Source organism: Cyprinus carpio, unplaced genomic scaffold, assembly GCF_018340385.1.
Source record: "Cyprinus carpio isolate SPL01 unplaced genomic scaffold, ASM1834038v1 S000006643, whole genome shotgun sequence".
NCBI classification, from domain to species: domain Eukaryota; kingdom Metazoa; phylum Chordata; class Actinopteri; order Cypriniformes; family Cyprinidae; genus Cyprinus; species Cyprinus carpio.
Window position 1 is genome coordinate 680,000 of NW_024879270.1, and position 24,497 is coordinate 704,496.

At 36.5% G+C, this 24,497-nt stretch overlaps 1 protein-coding gene across 1 annotated transcript in view; it reads right to left on the reverse strand.

The window, feature by feature from the left end:
- The window catches only part of si:dkey-11f4.7 (piezo-type mechanosensitive ion channel component 2), a 180,733-nt gene that overhangs the window by 116,485 nt on the left and 39,751 nt on the right, over window positions 1–24,497 (reverse strand). The window contains 6 exon segments of the mRNA XM_042755145.1: window positions 9,243–9,275; window positions 11,653–11,694; window positions 13,223–13,390; window positions 13,620–13,768; window positions 18,151–18,332; window positions 21,125–21,233. Coding sequence (XP_042611079.1) covers window positions 9,243–9,275; window positions 11,653–11,694; window positions 13,223–13,390; window positions 13,620–13,768; window positions 18,151–18,332; window positions 21,125–21,233 — 683 coding nt within the window.

Consider the following 24,497-nt stretch of genomic DNA (forward strand, 5'->3'; position numbering starts at 1 on the left):
TGCTAAGAGCCCTCCCTTTGACCCGCTCCATTCATCTGACCTTCGGCCTCTGTTGCTAAAAATTGCTCTGCTACTGGCTTTAGCATCGGTCAAGCGAGTGGGAGACTTGCTGTTGCTCTATGTGAGACCTTCCTGCCTTGAGTTTGGGCCCAACAACTCTAAGGTCATTTAATGCTAAGGCATGGTTATGTACCTAAGGTGTTCTCTACTCCGTTCCGTTCTCTGTGCTTCCTTCCTCAGGAGGATCCACCAGGATCTGTATTTAATCTGGCCCTATTTAGGTAATTGGAGGAGCTCATTATTTCCTTCGGTGGCTGCACCAAGAGTAATCAAGTCATGAAACAGAGACTTTGCCATTCGATAGTTGATGCTATTAAGATAGCACACTCTTTCTGGTCCAACAATCCACCTAGCACAACCAACCAAATCAACCACACGCATGGCCTCTTCTTGGGCTTGGTCTAGCAGTGCGTCTATTGTAGAAATCTGTGCGTCAGCTGGCTGGGCCTCGCCATCCACATTTGCTAGGTTTTACAAACTGGATGTCACTGCCTTACAGGCCACTCTGTGTGGGGTTTGCACACAAAAACCCACAAAAACACAAAAACCTATAACACTCTTAGACCCACCCCCCACCCTGACCATAAAATCTCTCTGCCCTCCCTAATGCCGAGGCTGTACAAGTTTTACTTGGAACGATCCCCCAGGCTGGCCGTGACCTCTGTGAGTTTAGCCTGTTGCCACATGAAGGACTTAGCCTGTTATACTTGTCCCTCTGAGCCCATTGGATGCTTAAGGAAAGTTCACATGCTGTTTGTTCCTCTTCATAGCACAGCATGATTGTACTGGTTCCCATAGCATCTAGCGACGCAATACGAGTGTAGTATCGAAAGGGAATTACTGTACTTAGTTACTAACGTAACCTCGGTTCCCTGAGTTATGGGAACGAGTACTGATTTGCTAACTGTGCTATAGAGCTGCACGACTCAGTGTCGTCGCTTCAGTCAAACTAACCTGAGGATCCTATGCCAGAATGGCTGCTTATATAGCCAGAATAGGCTCGTGCAGCTCTGCTGACTCGCCATTGGCTTGTTTTTATTTTCACTGCACAAACCAATGGCCATGCATTTACATTTGCACAAACAATACTTTTCCCATAGAGTCTAGCGACGCAGTACTCATACCCCAACAACACAACCAGAACAAGCCTCAACTTATAGTACTCGTTCCCGTATCTCAGTACGAGAGTATGTGTCTTTGTGTATGCAGTTGCACTTATTTGTTCTGATATTTCAACAAGTCAGTCTGCACGAGACTCAACTGATGCGACCTTGATACTGTCAATGCATTATCCGTTATCAGTCACCATTTACACTGAAAGTAATAAAATCAGAATCTTTCTCGCCAAAGTTTTGGTGCTGCCCTAGTTATTGTTTGTTATTGACGTTTTAATCATGTTACTCGTCAGGTCGGGCAAGTAAAATTCTATTTCACTTGCTCCTTCACAAAATCCACTCATCCCGAACAAGCAGACAAGCGTTAATGTCAAGCTCTGGATATGATAAATAAAATTAAGTCTTAAATACAAACTGTTAACATTCAGACATCATGGGTTGGTACATAATGGTGAAAGCAATCTTGCAAAGGAATAAGTTTAAAAGCCAATGGACAAGAATTCAAGAAATTTATAACAAATCAAGAAAATAGTCCTGACATTATAGTATGTTGTAACGTCCACCAGAGTGTTTCAGGATTTGCCCAGATGTCAGGAATAAATGAAGGAAAAGAATACTCATAGACAAAGAGCTGGTGATCCCATACGTCTTTATACGTAGCTTCAAAGGATTCTCCCACTCTCCGCATAAACGGAAGAGAGTGGGGAGAGAAATGCAAGACACACTTTGGCAGAATTACAAATAAAAATAATAAAAGAATCAGGATGCTTTCTGGAGCAGAGTATAGTACAACAGTCCGCTATATCACCAGCGCAAACTTACACAGACACCCCCCCCCACCACCCAGACAACGCATAACATCACAGGTGGTGTCTTAATGGTACATAACAAATTAGGTGGCCATAACTATGTGTACAGGAAATGTACCTTAGACCACAATTACATATTTAATACATGTATACATTACGATCAAAAAAAAAAACAATTGAAGGACTTGAAGGAAATGGCGGTGGGGTAGCAGCCTACTAAAACTACAAGTCCATATAAAACATAAAATCTGTGGAGCATATGGTTATGAATAGAATGTTGCATGTTATAGAGAAGAAAAACCTTTTCTCTCTATACCAAAATTATTTCCAGAAAAGGGCAAAATAAAATTCTCTGCTTGGAAGCTGAAATAAAAAGGCCCAAGTAAACAAGGAAGTGTTAGTAGGAGCATTATTTGAAAAATGTGGTGATGTGCAAAGTGAGACTTTTGATAAAATTATACAGACTAGAATTAAAATAATGGACAACTGGATCACAAATTTATTGTTTAAATGAACTATGCAAGAAATATTAACAACTCATATATTTGCACAGATAGACATGGAGATATAGAGTGCAATGGGGGTACAATGTTGGGCATGTGGATAAGTGTAAGTAATTGTTGTGAATCAGGTCCTTCTCAAAAAATTTAGCATATTGTGAAAAAGTTCATTATTTCCATAATGTAATGATAAAAATTAAACTTTCATATATTTTAGATTCATTGCACACCAACTGAAATATTTCAGGTCTTTTATATTGTTTTAATACTGATGATTTTTGGCATACAGCTCAATGAAAAAACCCAAAATTCCTATCTCAAAAAAATTAGCATATTTCATCCGACCAATAAAAGAAAAAGTTTTTAATACAAAAAAAGTCAACCTTCAAATAATTAAGTTCAGTTATGCACTCAATACTTGGTCGGGAATCCTTTTTGCAGAAATGACTGCTTCAATGCGGCGTGGCATGGAGGCAATCAGCCTGTGGCACTGCTGAGGTGTTATGGAGGCACCAGGATGCTTCGATAGCAGCCTTAAGCTCATCCAGAGTGTTGGGTTTTGCGTGCTCTCAACTTTCTCTTCACAATATCCCACAGATTCTCTATGGGGTTCAGGTCAGGAGATGTTGGCAGGCCAATTGAGCACAGTAATACCATGGTCAGTAAACCATTTACCAGTGGTTTTGGCACTGTGAGCAGGTGCCAGGTCGTGCTGAAAAACGAACTCTTCAACTCCATAAAGCTTTTCAGCAAATGGAAGCATGAAGTGCTCCAAAATCTCCTGATAGCTAGCTGCATTGACCCTGCCCTTGATAAAAACACAGTGGACCAACACCAGCAGCTGATATGGCACCCCAGACCATCACTGACTGTGGGTATTTGACACTGGACTTCAGGCATTTTGGCATTTCCTTCTCCCCAGTCTTCCTCCAGTCTCTGGCACCTTGATTTCCGAATGACATGTAAAATTTGCTTTCATCCGAAAAAAGTACTTTGGACCACTAAGCAACAGTCCAGTGCTGCTTCTCTGTAGCCCAGGTCAGGCGCTTCTGCCACTGTTTCTGGTTCAAAAGCACACGCCTGTGCAAGGTGGCTCTGGATGTTTCTACTCCAGACTCAGTCGGGTCCGGTCACCTCTTCTTGTTATGCAGCGTTTTTTGCCACACCCACAATCTTCCTCAGGGTCCGGTCACCTCTTCTTGTTGTGCAGCGTTTTTTGCCACACTTTTTCCTTCCCACAGACTTCCCAATGAGGTGCCTTGATATAGCACTCTGGGAACAGCCTATTCGTTCAGAAATTTATTTCTGTGTCTTACCCTCTCGCTTGAGGGTGTCAATGATGGCCTTCTGGACAGCAGTCAGGTCGGCAGTCTTACCCATGATTGCGGTTTTGAGTAATGAACCAGGCTGGGAGTTTTTAAAAGCCTCAGGAATCTTTTGCAGGTGTTTAGAGTTAATTAGTTGATTCAGATGATTAGGTTAATAGCTCGTTTAGAGAACCTTTTCATGATATGCTAATTTTTGTTGAGATAGGAATTTTGGGTTTTCATGAGCTGTATGCCAAAATCATCAGTATTAAAACAATAAAAGACCTGAAATATTTCAGTTGGTGTGCAATGAATCTAAAATATATGAAAGTTTAATTTTTATCATTACATTATGGAAGATAATGAACTTTTTCACAATATGCTAATTTTTTGAGAAGGACCTGTAGAGTACAATGGGGGTTCAATGTTGGGCATGTGGATAAGTGTAAGTAATTGTTGTGAATATAGTGAACTAAGCTAATTAATGGGATTTCTGTTTCTCTGTGGTAGAAACTCAGGTGATCTGTTTTGATAAAAGAAGACTGATTCAATACTGAAAACTAACAATTAGAGTAAGTGTGAGTAGTCCAATTTCTGCCAATGTGGATTGATTCAAAATTGCATCTTGGAATTTGAAAGCTTGGTTTATTTGAGGGGAAAAAAACATGATTACTGAGCAAATTATTGGAGAATGTGTTGGAAGAACAAACACAGAAGAAGTTCCGTAAATAGCAGCTTTCTCACAAAGAGTTGTTGCATGGATTATTTGTATGGCGATCATTAAAACAAATTGTTCAGGTAAGGAACTTGACTTACCATCATCTTCTAATTCTACTTCATGATGTTCATCCAAGGAGGAAGATGAAATAATAACCTTACCACCAAACTATAAATGAAAAAAACTTAACACAAAACAACAAAGAAAAAAAATGTAACAAATTAAAAAAAATATAATTTATATATTTACTTAAACATATATTTACTTATACATGTAGTTACATAAACACAAAATGAGGTACAGCACCATCTAGTGTTTTTGAACCTCATTTACTGTTGTCATAAAAAAAGTGTATGTGGGTCGAAACGTTTTAGAATAACAGTAAAGTACAGACAAAACAGCAGGGGAAAAAATCCTTGTAACAAGTTAGAACAAAGCTTTTATACTTTATTTGGACATATTCAATTTAGTGAAAATGAGAGCAAAGGCTTTTCTTTTACCTGTAATCAGTTTGTTCATTACACTATACACATTACAAAAAACACTACTGTTTGCATTGCTTTGCTGCTGCTTATAAAGAGTAACTTGTTTCTTTCTCACTTCCAAAACAAAATGTACAAAATGGAAGTAGGAACAGACAAAGATTAAACAAATCATAATGAGATCTCTTAAGATAGTCACTTCTTGCCTCTGGAAATGGGGAGGCTGCATATAAGACACTAAGTTTCAGATTTTTTTTTTTTTTCTACATCAGCTGCTCCTAAAAAAATGTAGAGCATCAATATACAATCAAAGCATACACTTTAAATTGTTAACCTACACTGAAGAAAAAAAGAAAATAACTTTCTTTCTTAAAAAAAAAAACATCCATTTTCCTTCACTTTAAATTATAATGAAAACTCTGTATAATTAGTAACAATATCTGTAAAATTAACAATGTGGCTGTCATTTTCATTTGTGAAATCTCCAACAGATGCTTATACTTAAAAAAAGCCTGCCAAACAAAAACTGTACAATTAAAGCAAAATATTCTAATTTAAATAAAGTGCAAAAACCTTTACAGAAATTTTACAGAAAAAACATTATTTTACAGGTATTTCCTTAAATATTTCAAACAACTTCACTTTAGAAGAAGAAGAAGATGACGAATGGTGACTTGTAGCAATGGCTCCTAAACCAAAAATGTAAGATTAATGTAAAATATCCTAATTTAAATGAAGTGAAAAAAAAACTTTTACAGAAATTAGCATTTAACACCTTCACTGTCAAGAAAAAAAATTTAATAAAAAAAAGTAAATTAATAATAATAATGATAATCATCATAAAAATTGTCAAATGACTGGCACCAACGGAACATTAAATAGTAGCAGATCTCTCGAGATCTCAGGATCTTCACTTATTACTAACCAATTTGATACATTTCATACAAAAGTTCTTGCTGAAAATTAACAGGTTTAAATGTTATTTTTTATTGAACATAGTAAAGATGTCACCATGATAGAGATCAGTGTTTGCTTTTCTCTGAGTTTTAACTGTTTTAACTGTGTAGCCTATTTCTGAAATACATTAACTGAAGCAACTAATGTGAGAGAAAATGTGATTAGATGATGCTGTGGCCTGATACACTGTTCTTATCCAGAATCTATATTTACATAGTGTGTTATGCCAATAAGACACGATTTTTTAAAGTCATTATAAAGAAAATGATTTGATCTAGATGTTTATGTGGGTATGAATGACCTTCTGAAAACATTTTCTGCATAATGGCTGTATAAATGATTTTAAAATATCAAATTAAAATTAATACCTAATACTAAAGAGATAAGTCTCTGGATGAGATAAGTAAATCAGACCAGCACTTGCTGACTATATAATGTGCTTCAGAAACACATAATAAAGTAGCCAGAACTTTTTTAAACCAATATTAGCCAGTCAAAGTTTGCTTTAGCACCACTCTTCAACAGAATATTACCTAAATTTTTTTTACCATTGTGCTGTAGAGTAGAGCTTATGCTTCAGTCCAGGATGGACCAGAAAGCATTGGTGTTATGCTGCATGTTGCTTTACCTAAATTCAGTAACTAATTCACAACACATACATACACACATGAATTTATTCGTAACATCACCCTGATGTTAATTAATTTAGAGTATTCTAAATAAGTAGCTGTGTGCATGAGGTATTTTGCATAAAACACGCCCAAACCATCTCAATATAAGGGCTTTCCACACAACGTTTCATCACTCTCATTGAACATGCTCCACACCCCCATTATGCTGCTCTCTACAGTTGTGCTCTCACCAGATCCTTCAGCAATGCCAAGTGCTCAGTCCCTCAAACACAATAAAACACCTGTCATACAGACCCAGTTTACAGAGCTCTTTTTTTGCACTTTATTTAAATTTTATTTAAAAAGGCTCAAAATCACTTTCACAGACTTTTAAATTAAATGTTCCCTCCTTGTGGAATGACCTGCCCAACTCCATCCATCTTAAAGAATCGGCTAAAAACACATTTCTTCCATCTTTATTTGACCCTCTTATTCTAGCAATCTCTATCCTAATTCTATTCTTAAAAATAAAATAAAAAAACTTTTCCCTTTTAGACTTGCACTTTATTCATTTACTAAAAAAAGCTTGCTCTATTCTTTGTAAACATGACTCGCGACTAGCATATCATTGCTCTCTTGATTTGATTGCTTACTTTGTCCTCATTTGTAAGTCGCTTTGGATAAAAGTGTCTGCTAAATGACTAAATGTAAATGCTCTGGTATTTAACAGACACTTTTAGTTAAACTTTTATCAGTTTACCTCTACACAATATTTTTAAGATGAAAAAAATCCCAACAAAACAATTAACAACTATAGAGAATAGATTTTTAAGATGAATTACATGTCCACTGAATGATTTTCAACTTGGGAGATTGCATATCATCGTCATGTTGAAAAAATGCCCAACAACGCAGGGAATGAGGATAGGGTAGCATCCTATGTTGCAAGGTTTTTTTTTTTTGTTTTTTTTTTAATCACACAGTTGTGCGTGAATTCATGGCGTGAATTCATCACATGTTCAGCACTCATACAACCCTATAGAAGAGCTTTACTACCACTAAACTTCACTGTGGGACCCAGACACTTCTCACTGTATTTACTCTAGCAACACCATAACATTTTGGATGCTGTTTGATCTGAAATGATTGGCTGGTCACGAGACCAGAGTATGGATTCCCAGATTTGTAAATATGGGCTACAGAAAAGGTTAAATGAGTTTATTGTGCTTTGGCTACAGTAGGTAGTTCCATTATGTATAACAACCATGCAGATCACTTCTGCAGGCTGCATCTTACTCTGTGAGATAGTCACTGTTTTCATAGCATTTGCCAGCTCTGAGACACTTGATATGTATTTCTCCTGCTCCTTTTCCAGCCAATAATCACTTAAACTCTACGCTTAAAGTGAAGGCCTGATTATTTCAGGGGTCTTGTCCATTGTCTTTGAATTTCTGTGTTACTTTTGCTATATTTCCACACTTAAAACAACGATTTGGTATCCCTCTTGTACCATTGTCCTCTTTTGTGCTAAAAATGAGTCTCCTGACAGTTCTCTCTCAAGTGTTTCCACTGTTGTCAGCATGAAGTTTGAGAATAATTTAATGACAGTTTTATTTAGTAACTTTCAGGAAGGTGTACTCATTTTTGCAACAAAACATTTTATTCCTTTGATACGAAGGTCTTATTTTCTTGAATAATTCTGAAATGCTTCTTTGGTAATTGATCAAGCAGATTTGCTGGAATATTATATTTCTAAATAACCGTAATATGTCTTCTAAGTAAGGAGTAATTGCTGAATTTGTACAATTATATTACAGAAAAATGATGTAATGAATCATGTCATCTTTGCCATGTATCTATGCTATATAAACTGTTGTATTCTTTTTTTTTTTTTTTTTCAGGGGGATTCGCTGTTAATGGTATGAGGTCCACCCAGCCGTGATTAAAGCATACACTATTCAAAGGCACTGTCTGCAGTCTGTCTGTTACAGCTGTGCAGCAGGTTAGTTAAATACTAAAGATCTTAGTCTCGATTGAACCGTTGTCCGACTCTGCAAACATCAACAATAGACGTTCTAGAGTAAATAAATTTGTATGCGTCACCAGTTGACCCTTTGGGGATACGTCACCAGTAGACGAGACCCCAGCAGTTATATAAACTTGGGTGCTTAGGGGAATTTCTACCATAGGTTATACTCATTTATGCTGTGCACTGTAACTTTGGATTTCAATTCTTTTGATTTTCTCTTGCTCATTGACTAATTGAATTTTTATTTTATTTATTTTTTTGGCCTCAGGTTCTATATTGATCCTAAGGGCTTTCTAATGTTTCCACTGCATTTCTGACAATTTACTGTTTGTTTTTTTCATAGTGGTTCCAGTTTTGTCCTTTCCGTATGTGTATCCTGATTGATCTTTGCATGTACCATCAACTTCTGTGGCTTGAATGGCTCTCTAATACAGTGGTTCCCAACCACGTTCTTGGAGTACCCTCAACACTGCACATTTAGCAATTCACCTTACACTCCTAACAAACCTTATTCCACTCATGATCTTATTCGTAGATACTCCAAAACTGAAATGGGTGTGTCAGACAAAGGAGACATGCAAAATGTGCAGTATTAGGGGTACATCTCTAATAAACTCTCACATGAACTTAAGTTTGTTTCCACCCTTCACTCACCATTTCTTCAGTTTCTCAGTGTTTTTCTTCATCCTGCAGTGAGAAAAAACAAAGTCAATGTTTATTAAAAGAGTTTTCATAGTGTAAAAAATATGCACATACACGTTAAAACTATTAACATATTTGGGTTTGGTCCCTGTAAAGGGAAATTATGAATTTAATACACATCCTGATGGAACCACTGATACAACTGCAATAAGCCATCAAAACAAAAATGAATCTGCAATAAGCCATCAAAGCTATTCTTGCCTAAAATACCACCTGAAATCAAAGCAAGTTTTAGTGAGTTCTACAGCACAACCCTGGACTGAAAACGTTGGTCCTTTGCAGGAATATTTATGTATAAATATAATTTATTAAGGGATAACTTAAATCACACATTGGATCTTGATGAACAAAATATTCAAGTTGAAAATCTTTACTTATACATATTGTGTAGTTTGTTGAGAACAAAATTATGTGACAGTGTTCTCTTTATAAAGGGTTTATAAAGGTGCTCATAAATGACTAATAACTAATTTACAAATGGATTATAAATCATTGATAATTAGTTATAGTGTTTATATGTGTAATTGTTGTGTTGGTTCAAATTATTAGTTACCATAAAAATAAATAATAACACTGGCGCTGCCATGGATGGTCCACTCATGTGCAGGTACTGCAAGTGTGGATGGCTAAATACTCAAGTTACAGTGGGCTTTATCATGATATCAAAAATAATTAATGATTGCTTATTAATATGATAATGATCTGTAATGGTGCTTTCAATAATTGATTTAATGATTTTTACAAAACTGCTGAATTAGATATTTTCATTATTAATATCTTATGAAGTCATGGTTGTGCTTTTATGTTTTTTTCCCCCTCCAAAATAAAGTTTGATAATTTCTGTCACAGTTATGAACTTAGTTTGCTCTTTTCTGTTGTATCTCCCTGCTCTGGTTTGCCCTTGTTGTGTTTTGATTCATTATGCACCTGTCTTTCCCTCATTAGTTCCTTTATTTAGTCTCCGTGCTGAGTTATTTGAATTTGTTGGTTATTGAATTTATGTTGCCCTATGTGCTATTGTTTGCTTCATCTACTGGATCTCCATTAAAGGATATTATTATTTTTATCATCACCCTTTTTATTCATGCATTTATAATTGTTTATCAATGATTTATAATGCATTTGTAACTGAGTTTTAGTCATTTATGAACGCCTTTATAAACCCTTTACAAAGGGAACCTTAATGTAAAGTGTTACCAAGATAATGTATGGGTGTTCAGGGTTTTCCTTTTTAAGTCTAGACCAATAGTATATTTAATTTTAATTTAAATGGCACATCATGGCACATCAGTTAATTCAATAAAAAAAATGTGGATTGGGAGACGGACAAAATGGAGGAGTGATCTTGAGCTAAGACTAAAGCTTGGGTCTGAGGTTCTAATGTGCCAATAAGGTTGGCACATTAGAGGTTATAATGAGTACTAATTTATGGCTATTCTATGATTATTCAGTCATAGTAGCTGCAGCATATACTGCCACTGCACATAACATGAATGAAACATTAGCAGTAATTAGGGGTGTAATGATACCCTCATGTCAGAATACAATACATTTCATGATACTGAACTCACAACACATTATTATTGGGATACTCCATGACTTCATTTCACTCACCAAGGCACATGTGCTGTGGTGATGTGACAATAAAAGTGACTTGACTTGACTTGACTTATGGAAAAAGTTTAACAGAAAATGTACTGTTGATTAAAATGCTAAATTTTGTATTACATTGGGGGTTGTAAATTATTAATAGGCTTGGACTTGGTGCTGGAAACTCAATGCACAGAACAATGGTGACACCAGAATAAAAATTTGGTACACATTTGGTACACTGAAGCCCATATTTACAAAAATGCATGATTCTGAAGCTGAAAATACAGAATTATTTTAGACTAATATGCTTGCACTCTGTCACTGAATAGATATATTAAAAATAATGTAGGCCACTTTTTACTGGTAGCATAAGACATTTGGCATTATCAGGACCCACAAATATTCCCCCAGTGCAGTAGTATACATTATATTCAACATTATATATAGTAGTTTAATGTAGTTTTTCTCAAACAGTAATATTCAGTTTGGGTGATTTGCACACAAGATTGTCACTATCCGTGATACACATTGTTTAATTTTTGTATTGAGATATATTGTGACACAATATATTGTTACACCCCTAGCAGTAACAAGTCAGGGACACAATACTAAAAGAAATTCAGAGAATTACTGTATATTGTTTGCACTCATAAAACCAATATAGCTAAAAAAATCCCTAGCATTTTCTTTGAAACCTAAGTACTACATTATTAAAAGTATGTAACTTAACAATTTAAACTTAAGCTGCTGCAAGAGGTCAAATACTCACATATCAAAAATCGCCTTCAGTGTTTCCTTTAGGTCTTCTTCTCTGAAATTATATCATAAGATATTAATATAATTATGTTTCAAAGAATGTACCATTAAAAGACATGTACTGCACTGCCTTACCTTACCTTGTATAGCCCTGCCATATGTAGCTCTTCTCTGCCTTTCTGTGTCAAAGACTGTGTGTTTTCCCCTACTGGCTAGTTTTAAATTCTTTTTTAAATTGTTTTGTTTAGATATTGTTTTGTTTAAATAAAGCCCAATTATTGCTGCATTTGAGTCCTTTCCTCATCCCTCAACACCACACCTTACAAAGATAGCACTTCACAGACTGGATGGAAGCTGTGGAGTATGCAGGGGCATCCAATCCAATTACTCCATAGACCACCAAGGACTAGAAACATGAAACCTAATAAAACCAACTTATCAAGGTCTTCAGTATCACTAAAAACTTCCAGGCAAGTAGGCCCTCCAGGACTAGGGGCCATATTCATGAAACATTCTTAAGAAGAAATTTCTTCTTAACTGCCGTTTTCTTCTTATTTTTAACTTTAGAAAAAAGTAAAGAATATTTTGTATTCCCAAAAATCCATCTTAAGAATATTCTTATTTTTTTTCTTAAGATTGTTCTTAAGACAAAACCTAAGAAGAATTCAAATTCTTGAAAAGAATCTTCTTAAAAATTATTGTAAATAACTTCTTAAATTTAGGACACTGGGATTTAAGACCCCAGACTGGTCTTAAATCCCAAACAGTAAGAATTATTTAATTAATTTATTGGGTTATTTCAAATTAATTGTTATATTTAAGCATTACAACAACAGCTACATATAATACATAGTAGGACTAGGGATGTGTACGAGTTTTCTGAAGTGATCGATGACCGTTAATGTAAACACGATCGGTCATGATGATTAGCCTATGTGTGTTGCTGACTTCAAAACTCAGTAGCAACTCTAAAACGAGTCAGATTATAGGGAGCTTTAATTGAACGCTTTTAATTTTAGTTTATAAATACGGCATAATATTTAAGAGTATTCAGCGCATATGAACGTGCAGGATGCATTTGCTGTAGAAGCGTGGACACAAATACCGGAAGCGTTCACTCAGTGCACATTAATGAAACATATCGCTGCAGTTTGAGACAGGCTATTTTTAAAGTAACTGTTCAAAAACACGCCACATTAAAAACGTGAACCTGAGCGCCAGTCAAACTCGTGACAAAAATAGTGTGCGTGCTTATTATGATTATTAGGGTATTGTTTTTATAAAGTCTATGGGTAATCTGCAGGAAGCGCTAAAGACAATAGTGTGATTTTATCAGTGCGTCATGTATTCATTCAGATAACAGCTGTTGTTTTCTTCTTAAGAAAAAAATTAAGATGTTCTTAAGAATATATTTGAGAACTTATTAAGAATTTTTCAATCTAAACTAGATTGCCCTTATTATAATTAACAAAGAACTGAATGTTGTGGAGTTTTTAATCTGATGTTAAGCTTTCCTGAGTTTGGTCATTATGTCCAAAGGACAAATATGAATTGTATTTGTGTGTCTGACTATTTTTACACACCTGTTAATTCTGTTCCTTGTCAGTACCGTCTGAAGATTAGTTAGAGAGAGGAAATCACAGTTGAAATAACGCAGCTGGAGAATGCAGGCCAGAAGGAAGAAGGCTGGCAGCAAGATTTGTGCAAATAGTTCAATGGTGTCAAACTGTTCTAGCCCAATGTCTCGCAACCTGACATAGAGTGAACACATGGATTTCATATGTCTCATAAATATAAATACAGTACATGCTATATGAGTGAAAGCAATATAACTTTTGAAAAGGGTCAGAAATTAACAGGTAAAAGTAAAAGATAAAATATGCCCTGAAATCAATTTAAAATAGGCAGATATTACACCCACATGTCACTGTTTCTGAATTATGACACATTATGTTTATGTGTCTACATGCCAATACTTACCTCTCCTCTGGTATGCCTAATATCTGTTGGAACAGGTTACAGACACTTTTAAACTGGTACACGTAGATCAGGATTAACACTAGCATGGAGTATCCAACCACTACTGCCCAGAAATGCTTCAATAGACTCCTCCATACTTCATAATGTACCTGGACACAACAGTTATATCAATATTGAAGCCAAATACAATTCACAAACCATTTTACTTAGATAATGTGAAACATTTCCAGGTGTAATTAGTTTCAGTGATATAACTATATATATATATACATGTGTGTGTGTATGTGTCACACATACACACCACACACACACACACAAAAATTAAATAAAAACAAAAAATATATATATATATATGTGTGTGTGTGTGTGTGTGTGTGTGCATAAAATTAAATAAGTGCAAAAACGATTTGATTAAATGTTTATCAGGAAAACACTGTAAAGAAGAAAAGATTATTTAAAAACCTGTCAAATAACTGGCAGCAACAGAACATCTAACAGATCTCTCAAGATCTCAGCATCTTCACTTATTGCTAAGCAGTTTGACTTCATTTCATCCACAAGTTCTTGTTGAGAATTATTATTATTTTTTAACATTTAAAATAATATTGTCAACATGATAGAGATCATTGTTTGCTGTAGTTGGGCTCTTGACCCTTTTTTTAGTAGCCTGTTCAGTTCAGTAACGTTCAGCATGAAAACAAAAATATTTTAAATGTATAAAAAAAATATATGTTGCTGTAGGATATAATGTTAGAAACACAATGATGCTAAAGCCACATGTTTACTTAGATGTTTTTAGAGAAGGCTAATAAAAGGCTAAAAAAATGATTTATGACCCCTGTAAGCTCTCCTGTAAGCTGCTGTCTCATGTCTAAATCAGCAAACTGCCTCATTCATGATTCTTTGGTTTTCACCCGATGAGCCTGCCAGGTATGAGACATTATCCTCATTATTCCTTTATCATTATCCTTTTGTTTTATTCCAAAGAAAACGAATTTATTCAGGTTAAGATTTAACCAAGAGTTCTTTGTCTCCCAGACAGCAGACAGTCTTTCTGGAGACTGTTATAGACTCAGCCCAGATGCGGGCTTAGATTACGCTGATATGATCCTTGAGTATTCAGCGACTGGCGGCGTCATTCTAATTAGGGACTTTAAGTACTCTCAGAACTTTTCAGAGAATGCTCAGCCTTATGTCGGCTGCCTCCTCTGTGATTCCAGGCCTGCTCCCTATGCGGCCTCTCCAGTATTGGCTCAAAGCAAATGACCACGCCTAGTACCCAGGTCGGTCTTAAATCAGGGTAACCCATCACTGCATCAGAGCTGTGGCCCCTGTACAAATTCCCGCCTGTTTCTATCAGGCATTAAGCTGGGACTGACCTCCAGGAGGAAGGGAGTTACAACAGATGCATCCAACTTCAGTTGGGGAGCTCTGTTTGAGGGCAACTCGGTGTTCGGCTCCTGGTCAAGCCTTGAGCATCGCCTTCATATCAACTGCCAAGAGATGATGGCAGTTTGCCTGCCCCTAAAAACCTTCCTGCCAGCCTTAAAGGGGCACCACATCCTGGTCCACTCGAACAACACCATGGTGGTAGCGTACATCAATTCCCAAGGTGGCCTCAGGTCACGCTCCCTTTACAGGATGGCTCCGCACATCCTGTTATGGGCACAGGGCAAACTACTCTCACTAAGAGCAGTTCATGTGCTGGGCAGATTGAACCTATGAGCGAGATATGCTGTCCAGAGACAATGTAGCTCCAGAAGAATAGAGACTACATCCTCAAATGATTCAAATTATTTGGTCCATCTTCAGGAGGGCAGAGGTGGACCTCTTCGCCTCAGAAGACAACTCTCACTGCCCAATTTATTTCTTGAAACAGTGAGATGCCCTGACCCATGAATGGCCCTGCACTCAACTGTACACTTTCACGCCCTTAAATGGTCAGTCTTCTGTGACTGGTATTCAGCAAGAAGCCTAGACCCAGGGTTGTGTGACATGTCCTACATTCCTACAAGAGCTGCTGGACACGGGACGATGCCCTTACACAATCAAGTGAAATAATAATTCAGGAAAAAACTGTAAAATAACAGTGTTTGTCTGTAAAACTTTTAATTAAATTTTAAGTGCAGGTTTTTCCACTTAACTTATATTAGGATGTTTTACTTTCATTTTTTAAATGATTTTTTTGGGTTGAGGTGCCTGAGGTGCCCTTGAGCAAGGCACCGAACCCCCAACTGCTCCCCGGGCACCGCAGCTTAAATGGCTGCCCACTGCTCTGTGTGTGTGTTCACGGTGTGTGTGTGCACTTTGGATGGGTTAAATGCAGAGCACGAATTCTGAGTATGGGTCACCATACTTGGCTGTATGTCACGTCACTCACTCACTTTTTGTGTGGTAGGAGTTGCTGCAAGTCATTTGACCCTTTTTTTGTTTTTTTTATACAGTGTAGGTTATAAAAGATTTTCAGTTGTTTGTGAATTAAATCTGCTGTAAATTAAAATTGTGTTAAAGTCAACTCTGGAAAATCACTAAAAATCTAATTAGTACTGTTTTAAATTATATTAAACCAGTTTGCATTAGATTCTCTTAAAATATTTAAAAGTAAATAAAATTTAAAAATTTAAATAAAAATATTTTGCCCCCATATGTCATGTTTTTATATTGATGTCTGAAGGGGGAGGGGGGGTAATTATAGAAATGTTTTCATGAATATATGCTTTATATACTCTGCCTCCTCTCCAGGGGGTCTATGAACTAATACATATACTATTTAGATTTTTTTAGTAGTTAACCAAAAACCGTTAAACAAATGTAAATTTCTCTCTGCCAGACAAGGACAAGGACAAGGGTTTTAAATTCAGAAACTTGGTTGTTTAACGTAACGTAATGTTCATTGGTTTTCTTAAGGAAAGATATAAGCATTTTTATGTCAGAGACTCTGCAGGTTGGCTGAGAATATGAATCAGGAAATTGGATGGATCTACCCCTCCCATTACTTATTACATTTTTATACATGTTTTAATCTTGTCCAATTTCCATTTCTAAATCATTTTTCACTACTCTTAATGGATTGATCTATTGAGACCATTTTTTTAGCACCATAAAACTCAGAGGGTCAGCCTTTATAAATTGGCTTTAGATTACAACCAAGGAGGACTGAGGCTTCCCAATTTTAAAATGTATTATTGGCAGCCCAATCCGATATTTGGCCTAGATGTTTACAGATATCCCTTTTCCCTCTTAGCTTAATATGGAGAAATTTGATATAAAAGAGGAATGTCCTACTAATATATTGTATATATGGGATGATATAATGATCAAAAGAAAAACCAGTAATCCCATGATTATTCATTCAGTTCAAATTTAATAATAAGCTGCAGTCACTGCTGGGACAGGCTAATTTTCTTTCTCCTAAAACACTTTTATGGGGAAACAGAATGCTCCTAATGTGTCATCAAAACAAAAATTTTAAGATTTGGTTCGAAAAAGGGAATTACACATTTGGAGCATTGCTTTGATGGCATTTTGATGTCATTTGAACAGTTAAATTACAAGAATTACGCAATTACGAGATATTTACACAATTAAGCAATGACAAGATAATTGTGCAAATACGCAATTATGAGATTGTATAAGGGTTGAATTAAAAAGTTATCCCAAGATACCTGATTTGACAGGTATTGAGCAAATCTGTTATTCAGATAATCCACTGTATAAAACAATCTCTAGAATCTATGAAGCTCTGATCTCAAGTCAACCTTTAGACAAATCCAAAAGTAGGTGGGAGCAGGATTTGGGAATAAGAATAGATGGTGACCTATGGGGTCAATTATGTAAAGATGGTGTCACTTCAACCTTAAATTCCAGATATAGATTAATTCAGTTAATTTTTTACTACAACTTTATTACCCTCCATCCAGACTGCATAAATTGAATAACAGTATTTCACTCCTTTGCATTTTTATATTTTTACATTGTACCTGGTTGTGTCTGAAAGTGATGGTGTTTTTGGTGCAAGCATGTAACATCATATCACAAATCTATGGAAGTAATTTTCCAGTGGAACCAGAGGTGTGTTTACTAGGTAATTTTACCAACTGTAACCTCCGTCATAGTCAAGGGATTAAGCTGACTGAAACATTGTTAATAATAGCTGAGAAATGTATCACTCTGAAATGGAAACCAGACACTGAGGTGCCGATTGGATTGTGGCTGTCGGAGGTGTGCAACTGTGTACCATTAGAAAAGATTACATATTCCATGAGAGGCAGGAGTGAATTATTTTTATTAAATCTGGGACCCCTTTTTGAATTATATAAAAACAGTACCACATCATTTGATTTGATAAGTGCTGATTGTTAATCTATCATATTTTATTTGTTAAATATGTTACACTTGTTATATTTATATTGTATCTTTGTTTTTTATTAAATTTAACATTTCTTTGTGTTTGTCTGTTGTTTGTTGTTAAGTAAAAAAAAAAAAATATGGATCAGGAATTTTAAAAAGTTAACACTTTGTGTTAGCTCACCTCATACAGAACCACACAGAAGAGGAATAAGCAGATATAGAGGATTTTGAAGACTGCTACTTTGTCAGAGAAACTGACAAAGAAGAACATGAAGCAGCAGCAGAAGATCCAGTACTTCACCAAAATGCCTTTAACTAATGCTCCCAACATAACCATCATTTGAGAGGTATGATTGATGTCACCTATAATAGAAACATACACATTTCTACATTATAAAAGGGCAGATAAGACTGTGTCCTCAACTGATGCCAAACCTTTCGAAAAGCAACATAAGATGAGAGAGTGGAAGAAGCGAGGATGATGGGCTTTTATTAATAGTAAAAATAAAACAAATAAAACAAAAGCAAACAAACTACCTTGAGGGGCAAAAACAGGCAGGACAGGGCACAGCACAGCAAGGCAATGCAAGGCAAGATGAACATACCACAAACTACCCATGGTGGAGCAGATGACAACCTCAAAAAAGGAGATGGGAGAGAGGGCCACCCTGGTGGATCAGGTGGAGCTGGAGACCACCACGGCAGCGCAGGCAGAGACTCGCAGACTTGTGAATTAGAGCAGATTCTTGAGTCTACCATGAATCCCACACTAAAGCAGAATCTTCATTAGACTATTATAACACCTCCACTAATGTACCATCCTCAGGAGTGGACTCTGAAGGCTCCTGGACTGAAGCAGGTTCTTGAGTGGACTCTGAGGCAGGCTCCTGGGAAGTTAGAGTAAACTCCAAAGTGGCCCATGCCCGCAGAACAGCCCTGAGGTAAAAGGCGAAGACAGCCTTCTTGATGATGGCAGCAGCAGTGAAATCGGGTGGCTTCATGGCCAAGACAAGGAGAGCGGGCTGCTCAGTGATGGGCTTCGTGGTGGCAGCAGTGAAATCGCGCAGCTCTGTAGCGGCCTCCATGGCCAAGACAAGGAGAGCAGGCTGCTCATTGACCTCTTGAAACCACCGAACATAGGACCACCTGAGTCGGGTCCTTCAAGGCCACCGGACTAGGGACCACCGGAGTTGGCTCTGGAAGAGTAGCCATAAAGAAACGAGACTCTGGAGTGGCGGCCATGATGGGACGAGACTCTGGAGTAACGGCCATCTTGAGAAGAGGCTCTGAACTGACGGCCATTTTGTGATGAGGCTCTGGACTGTCGGCCATCTTGAGAAGAGGCTCTGAACTGGCGGCCATGTCGGGATGAGAGTCTGGAATTGCGGCCATGATGGGAAAAGGCACCTCTGACTGCCTCCCACTGTGGGCTAGAAAGTCTCCCTGGCAAATTCCCCTTAAATCAGTCCCCCATTGCTGGAGGGAACTCAAGTCTTCCACTTGAAGCATACGTTGGTAGAGGGGGTTGCTGGTAGTGGAGGCTGGTAGTTGGAGGTAACCCATTCTCCGCTGAGTCCTCATCGTGGCTGTTTTGTTTCATCACAGGACAGGTGAATATAAGAAGCGAGGACTCAACTGCAGGATGATGGACTTTTATTAATTGTAAAAATAATACAAAAGCAAACACCAACTACCCTGGGGGGGGGGCAGGCCAGGGCGAGGCGAGGCAAACATACCACACACACAACAAATACTCAGACTTAAAGCAACAACACAGCACAGGATTGCAGCCACCAGGAGAATAAATAGGAGGAAAACGAGGGAGACACAGGTGGAGTAACTGAAATAATAATGTGATAACAAGAAGGGCGGGGTAAGTCAATAAACAGGAGAGCACATCTGGTGGCCAACTAAGGCACACCAGCTGAATACTGTGACATGACCAGAAAACTACCTTGAACTTTTTTTTTTTTTTTTTACTTCAAATTAATTTGTGTATTAAAAATACTTGATTGAGATGTCTGAGATTATATATATATATATATATATATATATATATATATATATATATATATATATATATATATATATCTCAGGCACAAAAGATCAAATAAATATCTATGATAAACATTCTGTGATTCTATTTTGTTTTTCTGAGTATGTTTGATAAATATTTTCAAAAGCACCTGAAATCATCTGAAAGCTAAATAAATAAGCTTTCCATTGGGCAATACACCTGTGAATTTTTCAAAAGCATCTGAAATCATCTGAAAGCTAAATAAATAAGCTTTCCATTGATGTATGGTTTGTTAGGATAGAACAATATTTGGCCGAGATACAACTATTTGAAAATCTAAAAAATTAGGCATAAAAAAAAAAAACATTAAACGCCTATTACTAATCCAAAAAATTTGGCATAAAATAAAAACCAATGCATATTACTAATCAAAAATTAAAAATTAAGTTTTGATATATTTACAGGAAATTTACAATATATCTTCATGGAACATGATCTTTACTTAATGTCCTAATGATTTCTGGCATAAAAGAAATCAATAATTTTGAACCATACAATGTATTTTTGGCTATTTCTACAAATATACCCCCGTGACTTAAGACTGGTTTTGTGGTCCAGGGTCACATATTATATATTGCTGACAGTATACTATAAAGTTTTCCAGATTGGACTTTTCGGTGGACTTTCGGAAAACAGTTTATTCTTCACTCCAATTCATGTGTTTTCACTCACAATTTAACATTTTTCCACTCAAACACTGAAACGACTGTTTATGCAACACGCAGTGTTTCTTTGACTGTCTAAAGCATGTGAATTTAAGGCACACATTTGGGTCTGTTACTAAGCATCTAACTGTAACTTTCAAACACTGCATTGTTTCCATTTCCATTTGAGAAGCACCCAGTGGTATTGTGGGTGCTTCAGGACCAGGGTTGGGAAACAATGTTCTTAAGATGATGACATGTTGCACTTAGTTTTGTCCTTGATTTTTTAAAAAACATTTTCTTCATATTGTTATATTGCTACCTACTTATGATTTAAAAATGTCCTTTTGTGTTATTTTTGTAAATAAAGAAACTGCATTTTTCTATATCATGCACAGATTGAAATAAAAAAGGTTAAATCAAAATATGCATACATGATTGCACTTTGACTTCCATTAAATGATCTGCTGTGTGCAGCTCCTCTTCATTTTTTTCTTTCAGCTGTTGTCTAAGTAAAATCCAGAAACTTAATGTGTAAGAAACCTGCAAAGAATTAATAAGATTGTAAAACACATGGGAAAGTTATAGGTAACATTTATTATTAAAGTTATTCAATAACACTTTAGAATGCTGTTCCATCGTTAACATAACTACACAAGAACAAATTTTCTGTTCCTGGTGAATCTTTATAATGAGTTCATCAATTTCTTTGTCTAAAGGCCCATTCACATCAAGAACAATAACTATAAAGATAATTATATTAGCATCCACACCGGCGGAAAATATTGTCTGTTTATTCTAAGAGCATGCTCGTCTGCTTTAATTTCTCAAGCTCTTTATATTTGGATTCATTATAATTGGCTGTCAATGTTTTTATCTGTTGTAGTGGACAGCAGTTGATGACTGGAAAGCTTCATCTTGATTTGATCAGGTTTTGTGGACAACAAAGGACACCTTTTGTCTTCAGATAAAATAATACTACCTCTTGTGGAGAGGGGGGTAACATTAACATACAGAAACCCCCGCTCAAAAACTGCTTTGTCTCCGTTACTCTTATCAAAGTGTGAATGATTATAAATCCCTCTCACAGGAGAAACAATCCGCAAAGGAAAAACTTGTCTTCACATACATTACCACAAAATGAACATAAAAGTTCAAATCCATTTACAGAATAGTATATATTTAATGAGTGCTGCGTGTGAAACAACAATATATGCAACCTTACCTATTAAGATATATACTGTATATATAAAGGAATTGGTCAATGTTCAGCATTACCCATTGATGTTTGGCCTTCATATATTCAGCATAATGGTGTAGGTTAATCTGGAATTTGGTTGGGAAAGTAAATTATGTATAGGAAAAACCTTAAAGACATTGTTCTAAACTTGGAGTTTAACCTATGCAAACAGACCTCATATCAGAAGGTCTGTACCATGGCCACCTCTGACAGCCTTGGCCAATCAAAACCTTGGAACTGAAAGGCGCCAACTTGCAAATCCCCCTTCACAGAAATAAAAAGGGTTCTCTTCAACACAAAGAAGTGTGCTAAGCTGTTGTTGCTAAGAGAAATGTAGTAAGCCAAGATGTGCTAAGCTGCTGTTGCTGTACTACTGAGAAACAAGGAAATTCTGCAAGGAGTGAATTTGGGGAGTTTGGGAAACTGCCACAGCAACAACGACCACAAGCTTAGGTTCTGATGGGATTTCTGGCCATGTACTGAGGTTCTGTGCTGATCAGCTCACTGGTTTACATCTATTTTTAATGAGTCCAAAGGGCTGTGTCCTGAGTCCTCTGCTCTACTCTCTCTACACACATGACTGTGTGTCTTCCCACAGCTCCACATCTATTATCAAATTTGCAGATGTTACTGTGGTTCTGGGCCTCATTTCCGACAATAATGAGAGCTGTGCACTTAGCTGAGCACATCTCAGGGTCTTCTCCCCCTTCTCTGCAGGACATCTACCTCAAACACTGCAAAAGCAGAGCTGTTAAAATCTTTAAGGACTCTAACCACCCTGGTAACTGTCTTTTCATTTTGCTGCCATCTGGTAAGCGCTTCCGTAGCCTGATGGTAAAAACTGAGAGACTTAGGAGGAGCTTCTTCCCCCAGGCTATCAGGATCCTAAACTCAAACTCAGTCTCTCAAGGAACCGGTCTTTGTCGGTGTCCCTAATGTCAACCAGACACAGCCAGAGATGGCGTTCCTGGACCACAATTGTGGACATCGCCCGACCCAGAGAACTTGCGGTGACCTTCGTCACTCAGAGTGCGAGATCAGTGGCGGTTCAAAGTTCTACATGACTTCACTTAATTATCAGTAAGATACTTAATATACTGACATTGTCACTTGCACACAGCAATTTCTGTCATTTTTTTTTTCCTCTATTGCTATGTAAATACCCTGTACAACCTGTTTTCACATTCTTCTCTTGTACATTCCTGCTCATCTTAATATTTATTAAGTCTACAGTATACTGTCTTGCACATTTTATTTTATTTTATAAGCATTTTCATTTATTATTTTTTTTCCTTATATACCATATTTATATATAATTTTTATAGTTTTTGTATTCTTTAATAATTGCACTGACCATGGAGCAGACCTTACTTACATTTCACTGCAGGTCATATGCTCTCCATATAACCATGTATGTGACAAATAAAAATCTTGAATCTTGAAGATAATGTCCATAGTAACATCCAACTCAGTCACTTTGATCTATCAGTCTTTTGCACTTTATCCATTCATTGCACCCATTTTGTAGCTGTTAGTTACTCTTGTCTATCATTCTGTTAATAAAACCCCTTTTATTACACTTTTGTCTTCCTTGTGAGGATAATTCAGTAAGAGGCTTTACAAGTTAACGATTCTCTAAAATCCTACAGATTGACAGACTACAACTTTTTATTTTTTTCAACAATCTTTAATGATTCTTTACTGTGAAGGTGAAATTCCTGGCTGATGCCCTGTAAAACAGTGTGACCAAACTAAATATTAATATTAATATTAAGCCCAAAGCCATCACACTGGTGGTGCTACTTAGATTTGAAATCACTACATTTAGTGGTGAAGTTACCTAACATCTGAAAATCACTTAACTATCATCAGCTGGGGGAAAAAAAAAATAATTATGAAATTGATTCCAGCGATATCGTTTCTCTGTGCCTTTATCGTTATAGCTGTGGTGTGGACTCTGCTATTCTTTAATATTGAGAACGATTTTTATAACTATATCTTTATCGTTATCTTTATAGTTATCATCCTTAGTGTGAACAGGCCTTAGCATTATTTAAGGAACAAACTAGTTTTTAGTTTTTACAACGTTTTTACAACATGAGACATTTAAAACTCCAATATATAATTTATAGTAGTTATGATGTCATGTTTTGATGTCATGTTATTTCTGAGAGTGTGCAAAAATAAATAGCTTCTGATTCATTTACTTTACGTAAATACACTTTGATAAACCTATAATAATGATTTACTTTTAAAGTAATCCGGATGGATTTCATGGGGAATTGAAAACATTCATGTCATTTCCGTATGTATGTCACGTTATATCTATACACTGAGAAAAGCTTCAGCTGTGGGTAATGAGAAGCTCAAAATCTATTATTATAATGAAGAAAACTGACCATTGATAATTCAAAATGGTAAAGCTACATGCACTGTCAGTCCCACAAGTGGGCCTGGCTCAGTCACTTTAGTTTTTACTTACAGTAGGTGGACAACCAGAATGGGTATTACCGCCGCGTGTACCACCGCCGCAGGGCCGCAGCGTTAACTGCAAGTCAGTCGCGTGT